Below are 16,514 nucleotides of genomic sequence, written 5' to 3'. Positions count from 1 at the left end.
AGGGTGAGAAGGAGGAGGAGGAGGGCGAGGAGAAAGGGAAGGGTAAGGGTACTGCTAAGGGTGCTGCTAAGGGGAAGAAGGATGTGAAGAAAGATACCAAGAAGGAAGATGGGGATAAGAAAGACCAGCAAGAGGATGAGGAGCAGAATGACGGGGAGAATGAAGACGAGGAGTTAGATGAGGATGATGAGGAGTACCAGGAAGACGAAGGGGAAGGAGAAGACGAAGACGAGGAAGAAGAAGAAGAAGAAGAAGAAGAAGGAGTGGAGCAGCAGGTGGGCGATGATGAGGAAGCGGAAGGCGATGCCCCCGACAAAAAGAAGCAAAAGACGAAGTAAATCACCATGTCATAATATTAATGTGTAAGCTACTGAATTACTACCCTATCTTATCCCCAACTCTCCATACTCCACGCTCTCATCGCTCCACGTCGCCCTCTCCGCGCCCCTCATAATGACTCTGCGGCAAATTGTTCAGCTCATCCTCTTGGCGATCCAACTTGTAGTTCGTCGCCCAGAATCCAATGCAGCCGACGAACGCCAAAATCGCAACCACCGTGTAGTTCCATACCAACAACGGGTCTTCCGACAGACTGACCAGCGCCTGTCCAATGGCCGACGAGAACGCGTTCATGAACAACGCGACGGCCTGCACGAGGGACCGCATGTTCCGCGGGGCCTTGGTGAACGCGTACTCGAGCGAGGTCACCGAAGCGAAGATCTCGGAGATACCACCCAAGACGTACGGCAACGCCTGCACCCAGACGGAGATCGGAGAGTGCGAGTTGTACTCGTCCAGACAGTAGTTGGCCTGCTTGCCGCACCTGCCCAGCTTGTAGATGTAGTGTTGCGTCACCGTCGCCGCGATCATCGACAGACCGGCCGCGAAGAAACCGGCCGTGATGCGCTTCAAGGGGGTGAACTTGATTCCAATGCGACGAAGACCCGGGTAGACAAGCTGGTCCATGATGGGGATGAAGATGATCAGAGCCAGAGGGTTCAGGTTGTTGATGATGTCGTTGGGGACGCCGCCAAGTTGCATAGTCGCTGCCTGCGAAGTGAGGTTGTTCAACATTTGGTTGTACGCAAGCCCTGAATTAATCTCGATTAGACCAAAGTCTCTGCCGTTGCGGAAGTGCACACTTACAGTAGAGTGGGTACCACAGGAACACCTTGCAGGCCTTCAATCCACGGGCTACCTCGTCCACCCATTCATCATCAAAGGTCATCCATTCCGGTCGGTTTGCACCAAGCGCACTGGGCTTAACGGAGTCCCAGAACGGCCTAGGATTCTTCTGGAAGCTGTGATGAAATTAGCATAATGCGATGAGTGTCCTCCGAATTGACGACTTACATCCGGGCCGGGTTGAGAGACCAGCGCCCTTTCATAGCCAGCTTCCAGGTGCGAAAGGCCTGGAGGTAGACTGAGCCCGTCGGCTTGACCAGATAGTACTTGTTGCGGCAGAGGAACAGAACAGTTGGGCAGAATGTGAACATAATCGTGGGCAGGAGGTAGGACAGCCAGAAGCCCACATATCTCTCCGCGTACACCATGCTGACTTGACCCAAAATCGAACCGATGTTGATCATCATGTAGAAGTAGAGGTAGATGCGGGAGACGGTGGCCGACGGGTCGACGATGACGCGTTCGCCTGACGGAAGGGTTTTGATGAAAGGGGTGTCTTCTCGATATTGCTCTGCAATCAGGGGGGAGATGTTGGATCTGTGTCTGTTAGGCAGTGTTGCCGAATGCAGCAATGGCGCGACTTACTTGAAACCGCCAGTGCCGATACCCATAACGATCAACCCGATAGAGAAGCAAGCAATAGCTCCATCAGGATTCTTGACGACAGGAGGGATAGCGGAGATGACGAGGATGGTGTGTCCCACCAATGCAGCGCCGATGGAGAACATGATGGTACGGAACCGACCCCAGTATTGATCGGCCATGAACGCACCAGCCAGCGGCATGATATACGACCAGAAAGCGTTGACTGCTAGGTCAGCTGTGTATCACGATCAGAGGGAATGCTTGGACTTACACAAAGTCAACCCTGTAGATGCCTGCTGGCCCATTCCCAGAGCACCTGGCACCAGGTTTCCGACTCCATGAGTCGCACCGGTGGTGGAGCCTTCAGGCAAGGGACGCTGAATGAAGTTCACAACTGTGAAGGTTAGCAACGTCGACAATGGGTTCGTGAGTTAACTCACACACTGCAGTGGTGCCATAGTATGAGAAACGCTCGCACAGCTCCACAAAAGCCACGGTGTAGGCTGTCCAGGGAATTTTGCCAGCCACACGACGCAGGGTCTGCATCTCCTCTGGATTGGGGAACGCCTTCTGCAGCGAGGTATCCTCATCGTAGGCGGCCCCCGATGAGCCGACCGCGACTTTCTCCGAGGTTGCTTGAATCACGTCGACGTCGGAAGAAATGTCCGGGCGCACTTCGGATGCAGGATGCTTCTGCTTCTCATCGTGAGCAGTAGCAGCAGCAGCATCATGAGCGTAGGCCGCCGATTTGGCGACCTCTGCCGCCTCCACCGGATCAGAGCTGTTCATGTTGAACGGAGGCAGGATAAAGTGATGGATGGTTGAAGGGAGTTTGAAGAAGAGATGAAGGGGAGATCCAGAGAAGGGAGTCGGAGGAAAGATGGGCAGAGGAAGAGGTTTAAATTTGGGCTGACTGGACCGGGTGGCACAACCGCGGTAGGCAGGCAGGTAGGCAGGCAGGTAGGCAGGCACTGGTCTACACCTGGCAGTGAGCAGTGGCATTTTCTCATATCAGCATCCATGATTCTACCCATCACTGCTATTGCACCATTCTCAACAGCTATCAGCATCTGCAGGGTCCAAGAGTGCCAAGACCGGCGATGCTTCCCTTCTCGGGGCCACCGCAGGAGTCAATTCCACTGCTGGCCCTCGCTTGGAATCGGCAGAACCCGTCCAGCCCACGTTTCCCAGGCTGGCGATGGCTTGGATAAGAAGCACGCCAGATAAGCACGGCTGGCTGCGACTGGTCAGGATTGCTCAGGACTGGGCTGTTCTGGTCGGTCGTCCAGCGGAACGGACGCCTTGGCACCCTTGGCGAGGGGCATTCGGTGCAACCCCAGGCCTTGGCTGGCGGGGGTCTCACCCAATCACTTGCTCTCGGAGGGTTTGACCTGGGCTAAGGTGGGTTACATTGAGCCACTCGATGCACGCGACCACAAAGTCTGGAGAGAACCGGGGGTGAAATCCATCCATCGAATCATCGAATTAGGCAGGTGTATTTGGAAATGGAATGTTCTTCGCATGAAACACCGTGAATAAACACTGTCAGCACGGTTTGCCACGCCAGGAATCCTGCTCGCATCTTTAATTTATTATCTTTCTAGATAGAGCGGTTGTACTCGGGACAAGCCTTTGCCCGCCAGTGGCGAGTTAGGTGGTGGTGGTGCCAGCCTACCGAGAGAACTCGGGCTGGGCAGGTCGGATATCGACTATCAAAAAGTCTGATAGAAAAGTCGTTGATGGCAGCATGGAACCCAGTGGTATTAAGCGAGGCGCTATTGTATGTACCGTTTGTGGAGTGCAGTGCGTAGCACCATACTACCTACTACTATACAAAAGTGGATGCTACCGCCCAATCTGAGTGGGGCAATTCCGGCGCGGTGGTTGATTATCACAGGTATCGATTCCGTAACAGGTACGTACTTTATCAGTGGCCAACTCGACCATGTCTCAAGTTCATCAATTCAAAGTTCTGGAGGATTGCCACGGTTATCGAGCTATGCTTTGCACATGACATGCCATGTTTGTAGAGCGACCTTCCCGAATAGATCCAGACTTGGAGACGCAGTCCTCGACCCCGTCGCATGTCGCGTGGGCCGGTATAGAATCACAAGCATGGGACCTGAACCTACGGACACCTTCGCTATCTGTACAGTACCCCACAGTCGACTTCCCCGCGTTTCCTGTCAGTTGTCCCATGGGAACTAAGCCTGCTGGTACTACAGGAGCAGTCTCAACGCCAGGGTTCCTTCATATCTGTTACGTACAACACTCCCATACAGACCGGAAAGCACATGTTACACAGCTTGCAATTGTTCAAGGCAACCTCAACTCGTCTCTGTATGCCCATTGACGCGGAGGGATCGAGAAAGACGAATTCAATCGGGGTGTGTCTTTCTGCTGGACTCTTTGCTAAATTCATCAGCAGATTTTAAGGCCTGCTTTCTCTTCTCCTCAAGGAATTACTGTCCTTTTGCAATTGATCTATATCCAAGCCATTATAGGAGTTCGCTCTCTGTGCTTTCTTAAACCTTGTCGCACGGCTAACCGCGGCCAGTTTTATGCACCATGGCTGACTCAGTTGCACAGCATAGTTCACTAATCCCCCCCGGTCAGCGGGAAGCTTTTACTACAGTACGTGTCAAGCGCGGGCCGCTGCTGGGTCGAATCTCATCTGCGCAGTGGAGGTGCCAAGTCGGTTGACAGCAACCGAGTGTTTGACCTCCATGTATAAATGGAGTGCTACCTAACTTACCTAGTACCTCATCCTCAATTCACTATCTCTATCTAATCGAGAACATACCCGGTTTTGAGGTACAATGCATAAGTAGGTTGTCGGTGAAGCTGCACCTACTGACTGCTTACGCCATCCCTGCTGCCTGCCAGACCGACCGGGTTGAACATGTCCAACAATGCTCTCCCGTCACTAAATAAAGCCTCCCTTCGCTGCTCCCCCAACTCTTCCTCCATGTACTCCTCCGCTTCAATTGCGCAACCAAGATCCATCAATCATGCCCTCAGCCGCTTTCGACCCGGACACAGACATCCCTAGTCTGTCTGGCAAAGTCATCCTGATCACAGGAGGTGAGCAATCCCCCTAGTCTCATCTCATCCGCGTAAGCCAGCACCCCGCCAGGAACAGCCGGACTGGGTGCCGAGACGGCGCGCCAACTTGCTAGCGGTGCTTACTACTTGGCTATCTACTCCTCCACTCATCCCCCAATCCAGAACTATCGCACGAGAGACCCATTCACATCTCCACTCCTTTGGCTCCTCTCGCAGCCTTGCCCGTTCAAAGTCTTAATGCCAATCACCACCAGCCCACGCATAAGCCCTCTACTTATCACTTAGAATCTCGATGCCACATAAGCGCAACCACGGAAGGCTTCTTCCCAACCTCAACAGCCAGACATGGCACGCACTACGAGATAACAACCCTCACCCCCTTGGTACTCTCCTTCGGCATCGGAAACCACAGATCATGATCATAGGCCACATCCCCCGCGGTAGTCTGATACAACCTCATTCGCGGAAGCACACGGAGCGCTAGAACGGGCAGCGTGACATAGAGGCTGCAATACGCTAGACTAAGGAGAATAGTCAGTCGGCTTCATCTGAAATCCAAAATCGGAAATCGCCAAACCCTGGCCCGATCTTATGTACTAAATGTCACTTGTACAAGACTTTCACAAAGCGCAAAGGAAGGGAAGGGCACTCACTTCATCCCCAAACACTGCCGACTACCCTTCGAAAACGGGATCAAGCAGGTTTCCATCCGCCGGCGCTGCGTCTCATCCGCCTCCAGCCATCGCTCGGGACGGAAGGCGTGCGAATCCTGGAACACGGATTCGTTGTGGTGGTTGATGACGGAGGACATGCCCATTGGTGTACCGGGGGGGATAACGTAGGTGAGTTCGCGGCCCTTGAAGTCGCCACGGTAGGTGAGATGCTCGTCGGGGGCGATGCGGGGCAGCCGTTGGCTGACGCCGTAGGAGAGACGGAGGCCCTCCTGGATGACAGCGTGGAGATAAGGGAGCTTTTCGAGGTCAGACCAAGGGGAAGTGAGGGCGTCGGTGGCATGGAGCTCGTCGGTGAGCTTGTCTAGGAGGGTGGGGTTGTGGAGGAGGTGGAAGGTTATTACGGTTATTGTCCACTGTTTTTCTCTTCAGTCTGCGTTGAAGTACAAGGTGAAAGAGATACGGTGCAATATTAGGGAACCGCACTTCGAGCCTAGAAACTGGGTAATACTCACAGCAGTCGTCTCCGTCCCCGCCGCAATGAACGAATAACTCTCTCCACCTAGCCTGTGATCCGTCTTCTCCACCTCCGGCAAATCCGAAGCAACCAGAGTATGAAAGATCGCCGGTCGCTCCGGGACCGCCCCGGCTTGGTACTCCAGTCGAGCTTTGTGCACCCGCCCCGGCATCTTCTCGTTCCCTTCCTCCACCAAGCCCTTCACGCGGGGATCCAACCACTTGGCCACAGATGGCATGAGATCCACGATTGCTTTCAGCACCGGGAAGAACCGAAACACATGCATCGGGGTGAGCAACGAGTGCAATGCATGGCGGAAGTTCGGTTCCCAGGATTTCTGTCGTATAAACCCAAACGGCTCGCCGAAGCAGTAGCCGGAAATGATGTCGGAGGTGAAACAGCCGTACGCGGTGACGATATCGATCGGCTCTTCACTTTTGTTACCGATATTGATGAGCTTGTCACAGAGCTGGTCTGCGAGGTCTTTGATGTCAGACTCCAATTTGGCAATCTGCGCGCGCGAGAAGAACTTATTCGCGGCGCTGCGGCGGAGGCGGTGCAGGTCGTGGTCGACAGCTGACACCATGGCTTCGGTGATGGGCCCGGCGAAGAGGTTCAAAAGATGGACTTGTTTGTTGCGTCTGCGTTTGCCGGTCGAGTAGATCTCGTCGGTGAAGGCGATGTCGTTGACGTGGAGCTCTTCGGGGTTGATGCGGACGACGGGACCTGTTGCCGCGGTTTCAGCGACAGATTTCCTATGTCTGTCTGTGCCATCATGTATGGACGAAGGATGGGATTTTACCATAGATCTCGTGCATGCGTTGAATCTCCAGACTGTAGCGTCCGCCGAGTATCAGGTCAAACCAGGCTTCGTATAGAAACGTGATGGCTGCGAGCTTGGGGCCTGGGATGTGGTACAAGGGGTGCAAAGGCGAGATATTGTAGACTGCCCGGACAATGCGAGAGAGCAGCCAGAGACAGGCCAAGTACTGAAGGAGAATGATGTGCATGCTGACCGATCATGCGATACGAATGTTGCTGAGCTCTGTGAGTATCCCTTGTAAATTGTGATATGGTGGATCCATATTTATCAGATGGGGAGTTCCACTCGACGGTCTGAATTATATCCGAGGTGATCGACAGAATTTCAAGCACAGCATCTATGATGCTTTGATAGGACATTAAATTCAGTCATTGATTTCATGACTCTCGTTCCACACCACCTATAGTCTTCTTTGAACTGACTCAAGACTATGTTCTTTCGTCTAAGTTTGCTCGACTTAGTGTGCTCTATGATCCCCCCGGGTAACTCTCGGGGAGAATCAGCTTCCGGGAAGGGTGAAATGCTTCAGCGATCGAGATTAGACAGGTTTTGATGATATGTCTCGATCCAATGATCTATGATTCGTCAGATCTGACGTGTAGAAGCGGTGGTGCGATAATATGCTTAGCTGAATGAAGTATCTAAGAGTGATCATGAAGGGGAAGGGAAGACACGACGAGTCACGTGGCAGCCTGCCCAAGGGCCTGCCACAAACAACATAGTAAGCAAACATAGCAAAATATTTGGTTTCCATTTCTTATAGGACTAGAATATCGACCTCTCCTGGCATAGAATAATTTGATTCTAAGTGTGCCACGCAATATCTGCTCTATGTTATGATGAATGTCTTGCTGTCGAGATTGTCTTACTTCTAAATCCGATCCACCTCAACACCCTCCCTCTCTAACAAGGCCATCTAACCAGGAGTGACTGATCTAATAATATAACTCAAGTGACTCTCCGACTATCGGTACATACACAACTATGAAAGCGCCATCAGCGATTTGATCTTCGCGGCGTAGCGTTCTCGCTTCCCAGCTGGCTCAACCTCTGGCTCCACAAACCGAACTCGATCTCTGGTGATCTTATTGAAGATCTCCTTGAGATAGAGGCGTGTATGCAGCCGCTCCGAGGCACTGCTTGTGTTACAGAAAGTCAAGAAGCACCGCTGAACAGGAAGGAAAGGCCCCAGCGGGTCCGGAATCTCATAGATGGTGAGTTCCCGGGACGCGGGCTCGATGGTGGCGAGGTAAGCCGGCCGGCCGGTCTGACACAGCACCTCGGCCTCGGTGCACCAGACCTGCTGCTGCGCAAGGAGATCGAGAGGCCTTTTTTCCTGGGTAAAGTAGCACCTGGACATCAGAATCGCGGTCATTACGGCAGTCACGCTACCATTCTCCTGCTTTTTGCCGATCCGAACACACTTGTATCTCTTCCTTGACTTCTCGTCTGGCTGGTCTTTGCCAACGCCGTACTGGAAGGAGTATACAAAGCCGTCAGAGGCGGGAAACAAGGCCCGGAGCCGCACGAACCAAGCCAGCAGGGCGAAGTGGTGGGTTTCTATGGGGGCGACAAGCGGTACATAGGGAGCGGCCATCCCGGCCATTACGGCTTTCCGGCCGCGCGTATCCCACCATTTGGTTCTAGCCCGAACAGCCCTCTTCTTCTGTTTGGGGGTGTCGGTCGGTGATGAGGGGTAGTGCTTGCGCTGAATCTTGTTCCAAGCAGCGGACTGCTCGGCATGAAGGCGCCAGAACCGTCGCAACGGCCGCAGCTCCTGTACGAGGGCCTCCAGGTCGGTGGACGTGGACAATTTGTACGAGAGAGTCGTGCGATTCTTGTCGTTGCTGTGAATAGCGGTGGAGTCTGCAGCCTCTCTCCCACGGAAGAAGAGCTGTAGCAGGCCGTCCTCGCTCAAGACGGCGCCACATCTGGTCTCAATCCCCAACTTTTTGTACTCCCCTTCAGACAAAAACTGCACATCGGTCAGCCACTTTTGCATGTGTTCATTGCTTGGGGCGATGAGCATGATGCACTCCTCCTCGCCTGTGTTGGGCATCTTCCTAGTTACCATCACCCCATAGAAAGGGCTAGGGTCGCGGGCCAAATAGCATGTCACTGTGAAGCCGTCCTTCTCAGGAAAGATAAAACCTTGGAAAAAGGCTTGGCAGGCGAGGACATGATCAGGAACCTCCAAGAGGCTTTCTAATCGTCTGAGCTTCTGTGCAGGATATTGTCTGGACCTAGTGCGATCGTTGATATGGTCCAGCACGGCCTGCTCACTCAGTCGGCGCACATCACCGAGTCGGGGCTTGAAGTCCATCGATGATACTAAGCAGTGAGTGGATTTATTTGAGTTGTTCTTTGTCTTAAGGGTTCTCGAAATTGAATCAGAAGGTTTAATATAGTCAATGGCAAGTGGAAAATTGATGCGAGGGAGAACCGGATGGCATACGGCCCCGCCTTATAAGGCATCGCATTACATGGTCTTTGTTCATTCAAGCGTCTGATCCTTTATTCCCAGCAACAATCAAATTGTTCCCGGCCTTGCTCAAAGCAATTTCAGCCACTTGTCAATAATTGCTTTTGTCTTGTAGCCGGTCGCGACGCACAATGACAACGAGCGCATATCCAAGTCTTTGTCTCACAATGCAGCTTTTGTTTCAAGTGATGTAGGGTTACAAACAACTGAGGGCTTGTCCCCTTCTTTCCTTGTTGAAAGTCTTGCTAATGGTGAGCTTGGCCGCCAAGACTTTTGTTGCCCTACATTCCACTTTCAAGTTCTGCTTTTCTGGTGCTGGTACTTCCCTGTTGCCTTATGTAAGGTCCCTAGCAATGTAAGTGCAGCTTGGGAAGTAGTGTTAGGGAGCTTAGCTGCCAAGACTTGAGTAGCCCTACATTCCACTTTCGAGTTCTGTTTTTCTGGCGCTGGTACTTTCCTGCTGCCTTATATAAAGTCTCTAGCAATGTAAGTACAGCTTGGAAAGTAAGTAGTACTAGAAAGTCTACTTGCCAAGACTTAAGTAGCCCTACATTCCACTTTCAACTTCTGGTTTTTCGGGGCTGGTACCTCTCCCTTATCCTATGTAAGGGCCCGGGAAAGTGCATGTCCAGCTTCAAGCTCAAGCAGTATTGAGTACCTAGCCGCTACAGAGTCGGTAGCCCTATATTTTACTTTCATATCCTGGTTTTCTGATGCTGATACTTCCCTGTTGCCCCATGCAGACCCCCCAGACAATGTTAGTGAAGCCTGTGATTCAAGCAGTGATAAGAATCTTTCAACTCCGATCCAATTGAAGTTCGATTATCAAAGGAGCCCGCCTATTATAGCTGGCTATGGAAGTGTTCCCTCAAAGCTGAGAACCTTCTGGTACACCATCAACGCCCCCCGAATGCCCTCAGTCATCAAGAGTTGATGCGCATCCCACGTACACATATGGAATGACAGCTCCGCAGCCAGCAGTGTTAAGGAGCTTGAGCGCCAAGACCTCAGTAGCCCTACATTCCACTTTCAAGCTCTGTTTTCCCGGTGCTGGTACTTCCTTGTTGCCCTATGTCAACTCCCTAAGGTAGGCAATTGCGAGTGCGGCTTGGGATTCAAAGCGGCTAGAGTAACGAACAAGAGCCGCAGCTCGTTCCGTTCCTTCCTCTTCGATACCCATGCTGCCTGGTAGCTTGACTGCCAAGAAATCGGTAGCCCTACATTCCAGTTTTACATTTTGTTTTTCCGGTGCTGGTACATCCCTGTTGCCCTATGTGAAGTCTGTTGACAGGGTGGTGCAAGAGGCGCGTATGCGCTTTCGTCGCAGAGGATGCGGTCCTGTATCAACTCTTTAACATTAAGCGATCTGAAATTTGATGAAAAGATAAATTCAGTGAGCTTTCTAGTGTAAAGTAGACAGGGATTGTTCCACAAGGGCCATCGCAGGACTTTGAAGGGTTGGGCGTTCGATGCAGCGCGGATGGCATCTGAACACGACTCCGAAACCGAGTGCCCACAACCCACACAAATAAGCTGGATGCACTGCATGCGTATGATTGATATTCCCTGTCTCGTTCTTATGCAGTATTGAAGTGTGGAATCGAAAGGTAAAGTCCGGAGAGCGCGCGCACGTGAGTCAAAATACAATTATCTCACAGTAGGTAACACACAAGGAAATCAAATGGACCAACAGTCGATACACGACAGACAGCCTGTCCAATCAGCAGCAGAATAGCATTAAAATAAGGGAAATAGGGAGCGCTGAGCCAAAAGAGCTGTAGTTTCTCAAGGAGAAAGCTTGAAACCACCCCAGTTCAGGCGACTGAACACGCCCTGGGGATCAACCGCCGCCTGGATCTCTTTCATCCGCTTGATATTCTCCTTGGGGAAGGTTGCAAAAGCATCCTGCCATTCGCCAGCATCGCCCATATAAACGTGCTCGCGTGCCAGAGACAGTTGGCGGTTCTGCTCATGCAGACTCTCAGACAGATCACGGGACCAGGACGTCATGCGGATATCGTCCTGGGCTAGATCCCATCCGGTGCTGAATTGCCACCCTGAGAAACCGAAGATTAGCCAGTTGTCTCCATTGCCAATTGATGCGGGCGGGGTAGTAAGGACTCACAGACTGTAGGCTCGAGGGCCAGATCCCACGTGTTTCCGACGTCGGTGTTTCGTCCAGCGCGGACAGCACCCGTGGGGCACAGATTAATCACAAATGTCGGGTAGATGCCTTGGACGTCGGACAGGGTCTCTACACTCGCCTTCCAGGCCTGGTAGATCTCATACAGTCGATTGGCATTAGGGACAATCGAGTGCGCGGAAAAGGCAATTCTGCAGACTCGATGATCAGTACTGGTACTATGGTCCGGCTAACCTCGGCGATGCATGTAATCATACCTGAACATCTGGTTGGGGGTATCCTTGTCCTCCGTCCACTCAAGTATTGTGGTGACATTGTGTACCTTAGTCGGGCCTTCAATGGCGGTGAAGTTGGCAAATTGTGAAGGAGGGTTGCTGATACCCTCTTGAACACCCATCAGCGAGGCTGAAACCGCCTTGGTGGTCACATTGTGCTGAATGGTGAGGATACCGCCGGCAGCAATGGGATCGCGGTCGTCCAAGCGGGACAAGGCCACGGCGGCCTTGATGAAGTCGTAGACTTCCGATTCCTCAAATGTCTGAATGGTGGTGCTAACATTGGGCATGTGGTATGTCTTGAGGGTGAACTTAGTGACGAGGCCGAAGTTGTTGGCACCGCCCTTGAGGGCCCAGAAGAGATCGCGGTTTGTGGAATTATCCGCAATCACCTGCGTGCCATTGCCCAAAACCACGTCGTAGCGCACGACATTGTCCATAGCGAAACCATACTTGTTGATGAAGTAGTGCACCCCGCCGATCAAAGTCAGACCAGGCACGCCGATGGTCTTGAGACGACCTCCGATAACAGCACGGTGATAGGGGTCCAGAGCACTGACAACATCAATCCATTTCATACCAGGGCCCACTTCGATGGTATCATTATGAACCTTGTATTTCTGGAGTTTGTTCAAAGTGATCAAAACACCGCCGTCGATGTTGTTGGACCCCGGGAACTGCAATGGCATGTGAAGATTAGCCTGCTGCCTCAGGCCAGCAGTCATGCACGGGACTTACGTTCATGTGACCTCCACCGCGAATGGCAAAGGGGGCATTGCACGTAGAAATGATCTTGACTCCCTCCGCCACTTCATCCGCATTACTCGGCTGGAAGATGCAAGCAGGGTACAAATCGGAGCGGATGTCCCAGAATCGGATTCTTTCCTCCGTATAATTCGCAGAGGAAGGCGACAACACCTCAGGTGAGTGGATTTGATTCAGCCGCTGACAAGCACAAGCAACCTCGCTGGTGAGGTGAAAGTTGCCCTGCCACAGAGAGGTCGACGCGTTCGACGGGCTGCTGCTGTTGGCTAAAGCCGCCCCAGTGAGGGCCAAGGCCAGTAAATGTCGAACCATTGCGGTAGAAAGAAGGGCTCGAGGTAGGTGGTGGGAAAAGATTTGCTGGCTTGTTTGTTTCTATCAAGAGCTAGCCAGGATGCAACAGTCCCTTTTATAACTTTCTCTGCAGTGTATATACAAACTAGGCACCTCTCAATCTGCCAATTGTGTCTCTCAAAAGATGTGTCGGTCTGTTCTCATATATGGTGCCTTCGGGTTCGGATTCGAGTTGCAGTTCGAAGCCCTACCAACCACGGGTGGCAGCCCCACAGCGTCTCAGGATGATGGAAGAGAAGCGGATGATCTGCGGTTAGAAGAAGATAAACTCTTCTAGGAGGTGTCTGTCGAATCGCCACGCAGTCAGGATCTCTGGAGCCACTACCTTGTACCGCAACCTGCCAACATAATGGAGTCGAACCACACACTACTATGTCACATCAATAAGGATGATCTGCTCAAAACATATTGAAAATGACCTCCAAAAAGTCGGCCTTCACTCAGAGCCCGCTTTCTATGTACACACTTGTGACTAGCTAGTTCAGTCTGGGCCCACTGAAGCCCAGGAACCACAAATTAAGCATAAGCTTTCAGTTTCAGGCTACAAAGTTCGAAACATCCAGTGGGCATTGACTATTCAGTAGGAATCGTTGCTTCAATCCTGCCGACATAAGATGTTCATTACGGAGTTTCCTACTGAGCCTCGTCAGACAGACACGAACCCGAATACGAACCCGAAACCGAGGCAGACAGTAAACAGAACCCGCCAAGAACGATCGACCGTTGATACTCTCAAAATTCGGTTGCCTGAGAATCACCGGTGGACAAAGACAGAACCTCCTTCTTTTCTGATATGACGTCATGGAAGATCATTCCTGTGCCATTTGAGGACCGGGTATAAATAGATTCCCTTTTTGGCTTGTAGCTATACTACTCGAAACAGTACACAGACTGATACAGGGGTGTATTCGATCGAGTCAATGGACCGGCTGTCTTCAATTTGCTTCTGTCCCCGCCAGCGTTCGTCGAGAATCTTCAACAAGGGACCAAGGTTTGCAATGCACACCCCGCTCCTTAAGACACATAACCGAAGCCGAACAAAATCATGATGGAGAGGTCTGCTGCTGTGAGATCCCGCAACAAATAACGGGGAAAGCATGAGCTTGGCCACCGGTGCATGGGCCGGGACAGAAGCACTCGCGTCAAGCACTTGAGCTACAGCGGAAATGCACAATGGTCGAATTGGAGTCCTTGCGCCGGCACTTGACCACTATGCACCAGAGCTTCGTTATAGATATCCAGATGAGAGGAAAGCTGCTCGTAACTGTTCTTCTTTTAGTGCTTTAGTCGTCGAATCAGGACTTGCATCCTCGCTTCCACGTCCTCGAATTCCGAGTGCAAACCGCCTAATCTATCTTCCGTAGTGCTGTGGTGCAGTACCTGTCCTAGCCGATAGATACGGTCGGCCATACAATGTGATGTGCTAAGGAAGGTGTTAAAATTATGAAATAAAAGCACATCATTACTGCTGCTACCGCCATGCTCTTGTCTGGCAGCAATGGTGTAGAAGTTTGGTGGTATTGGTGGAGTAGTCCGTCTCATCCAGTAAAGCCACATTATGCATATACCCCAGCCAGCGGACGAGAAAGAGAAAGGGTTCGCTGAAGGCGAGACGGTGGTGAAACCATCTCGCGCGAGCCTTACGGCATGCTCGAGACAGCAGCGCAGGCTGTGCGTGTTGCCTGCCGCGATATAAGTCGATTTCAGCGTTATCAGCGAGGAGAGCGTGCTCAGCCAACGCTGCGAATGCGATTCGGGCTCTTCATAGCTGGAAGTTGGGTGTTCTCTTCTAAGAAGATAGTGTCATCTATGTAAGCGACCGCCTGCTGCTCCATTGTGAGGGCAGTGGTTGTCAAATCCGTGACATCTATGGACGATGACGGTGGTTTCTGAGACGTCCAGTTGACTCGGACGGAATACGCTAGGAATACGACGGCAGAGAAGAGACCTGGCTTGCCCGTAGCCGTGAAGCAGATGTGCTTGGTGAATTCGTTGTTGGGGGTTTGGTTGTCGATGGTGATGCTCGGTGCGATGATATCAACAAATTCTTGCCACAGGTACGACGTCGCTGCTACCTGTGATATTGAGCCAATTAGTGAGTCTTTTGATTGTGAGTCTTTTGTGAAAGTATGTGAAAGCGACGAATGGCACAGGACCAAATCATCGAGATCATCAAGTAAGATATGCGCGTTCAGGACTAGGTCATCGAGTTGCGGAAATGAAGGGCCAGTATCCAGGCCTAGAAAGAAATCAGAATCCGCCTCGAGCGGTGCTAGAGTTGCAGGATGCTCAACAGCTTGGTCTTCGACAATTGATTCTAATGCCTCAGTTAATATAGACGGCCCGATACTGCTGCGGAGGCCCTTCTAGGATGAGAGTTGACAACCGGAATTTCTCGGATGCGCTGACTTGCTGAATCTATACCTTCGATGCGCCATCGAGCGGTAGTAGACGGGATGCAGGAAAGGTTGCGATGTTTGCAGCGAGAGCAGCAAGATCGGGCACGGTCACACTAGCATTAACATCTTTTTGTTATGTCGACTGCGCGCAATGATCAGGGAGTATGAGTTCAGCACACCTTGCGCTTTGAATTCTTGCAATTCATGCATGGCGCTCTATTCCTGGTTGCAATATTTCCTTGCAGTTAGATCGCCGACATGTTGTCACGTCGGTAGGTATTCTGCCGATGTTGTGAAAGGATGGGAAGTGCCACTGCACTGGGCTGGCAGGTTGGTTCAATTGCCTCAGAAAATAGGCGGCCACTTTTCAAGCTACGCTGCGGCAATGAGTCAGCGGCAATGCATCCCGAAGCGGAAATACTGGCGCAGATGAAAAGGAACTAAAATATCCATCCATGCTCTACACACTATCCACATTCGTGTTAAAGTCCCTGGCTGAGGGCCAGAAAGGGGTGCATCTCGAGAACGATTTTAGCCCCCCCACAGCGGAGTCGCCACATTCGCGCACCTAAATTTGACCAACTGTTCTGTCACCAGTAGCGACGGGACCTTTGACATTGGTTTTGTTGGTGCCCCTTTCGACCTGGGAGTTACCTATCGACCTGGCGAGATATTTGGCCCGAGTGGGGCCAGGGCTAGCTCACAACGACTGGAATCCGGCTTTGAGTATAGGCAAGCAAGTACCTGCCCATGATTCTTTTCAAACTAGTTGTGCTAATGTAAGGCACCGGTATGGATCATGGCGTCAACAAATTTCAGGATTGGGCATCTGTTGTCGATTGTGGCGATATCTCCAACACTCCTTTCGATAAGCTTCAAGCTATCCATAAGCTGGAGGCGGGCTGGGCTAAGATAGGCTTCAGAAAGCCACGAAATACCGACAAGGGGGATCGTGTTCGACTACTCTCACTTGGTGGCGACTAAGTTATACAATCAGTAAGGCTTTACATATTCGGACAAAAGTGGAGCTTGTCTGTCTTCTCGAACATCCACTAATTTGACCTGCAGCACTTCCAGCACTACGAGCCTTGCACAATACCTGGGACAAGGTGGCATTCCTACACTTCTATTCGCACCTCGATACATGGGACCCCAAGCAACTGGGGTGGCTACACGAAGTACTCTGGGGTGACGCATAGAAGCATGCTACATCTAGCACATGAAAAAGGGCTTGTCGTGGACCACAGCATCA

At 51.8% G+C, this 16,514-nt stretch overlaps 6 protein-coding genes across 6 annotated transcripts; 2 read left to right on the top strand and 4 right to left on the bottom strand.

Annotated features, from left to right (window-relative positions):
- Nucleotides 1–338, top strand: BO66DRAFT_406233 (uncharacterized protein; the record flags this gene model as incomplete). The annotated part of the gene is made up of 1 exon (XM_025649009.1): nucleotides 1–338. A coding segment is annotated over one exon (338 nt), but the record flags the coding sequence as incomplete, so codon positions are not given.
- A 79-nt stretch (nucleotides 339–417) lies between these two features.
- BO66DRAFT_335832 (putative MFS peptide transporter) lies at nucleotides 418–2,559 on the bottom strand (the record flags this gene model as incomplete). The annotated part of the gene is made up of 6 exons (XM_025644259.1): nucleotides 418–1,091; nucleotides 1,147–1,301; nucleotides 1,354–1,722; nucleotides 1,771–1,993; nucleotides 2,042–2,164; nucleotides 2,211–2,559. 6 exons carry the CDS (start codon nucleotides 2,557–2,559, stop codon nucleotides 418–420), a joined length of 1,893 nt encoding a protein of 630 aa, XP_025498491.1.
- Nucleotides 2,560–5,191: 2,632 nt separating this feature from the next.
- On the bottom strand, nucleotides 5,192–7,034 carry BO66DRAFT_385144 (cytochrome P450; the record flags this gene model as incomplete). The annotated part of the gene is made up of 4 exons (XM_025646126.1): nucleotides 5,192–5,357; nucleotides 5,490–5,923; nucleotides 6,023–6,750; nucleotides 6,827–7,034. The coding sequence occupies 4 exons, from the start codon at nucleotides 7,032–7,034 to the stop codon at nucleotides 5,192–5,194; spliced, it is 1,536 nt and encodes a 511-aa protein (XP_025498490.1).
- Nucleotides 7,035–7,674: 640 nt separating this feature from the next.
- On the bottom strand, nucleotides 7,675–9,170 carry BO66DRAFT_463860 (uncharacterized protein; the record flags this gene model as incomplete). Its single annotated transcript, XM_025652434.1, has 1 exon — nucleotides 7,675–9,170. The coding sequence occupies one exon, from the start codon at nucleotides 9,168–9,170 to the stop codon at nucleotides 7,830–7,832; it is 1,341 nt and encodes a 446-aa protein (XP_025498489.1). The 3' UTR covers nucleotides 7,675–7,829.
- Nucleotides 9,171–10,995: 1,825 nt separating this feature from the next.
- On the bottom strand, nucleotides 10,996–13,111 carry BO66DRAFT_232932 (FAD-binding oxidoreductase). The gene is made up of 4 exons (XM_025642772.1): nucleotides 12,486–13,111; nucleotides 11,730–12,424; nucleotides 11,455–11,663; nucleotides 10,996–11,386 (listed from the first exon to the last, which is right to left on the bottom strand). Exons 1-4 carry the CDS (start codon nucleotides 12,822–12,824, stop codon nucleotides 11,115–11,117), a joined length of 1,515 nt encoding a protein of 504 aa, XP_025498488.1. The 5' UTR covers nucleotides 12,825–13,111; the 3' UTR covers nucleotides 10,996–11,114.
- Nucleotides 13,112–14,629: 1,518 nt separating this feature from the next.
- BO66DRAFT_232952 (uncharacterized protein) lies at nucleotides 14,630–15,323 on the top strand. The gene has a single exon (XM_025642773.1). It carries the CDS (start codon nucleotides 14,838–14,840, stop codon nucleotides 15,231–15,233), a length of 396 nt encoding a protein of 131 aa, XP_025498487.1. The 5' UTR covers nucleotides 14,630–14,837; the 3' UTR covers nucleotides 15,234–15,323.
- The last annotated feature ends 1,191 nt before the right edge of the window (nucleotides 15,324–16,514 follow it).

This window comes from Aspergillus aculeatinus, assembly GCF_003184765.1.
Source record: "Aspergillus aculeatinus CBS 121060 unplaced genomic scaffold BO66scaffold_76, whole genome shotgun sequence".
Taxonomy (NCBI): domain Eukaryota; kingdom Fungi; phylum Ascomycota; class Eurotiomycetes; order Eurotiales; family Aspergillaceae; genus Aspergillus; species Aspergillus aculeatinus.
The sequence above is the reverse complement of the archived record's forward strand: the minus strand, read 5'-3'. Positions and strand labels throughout refer to the sequence as shown.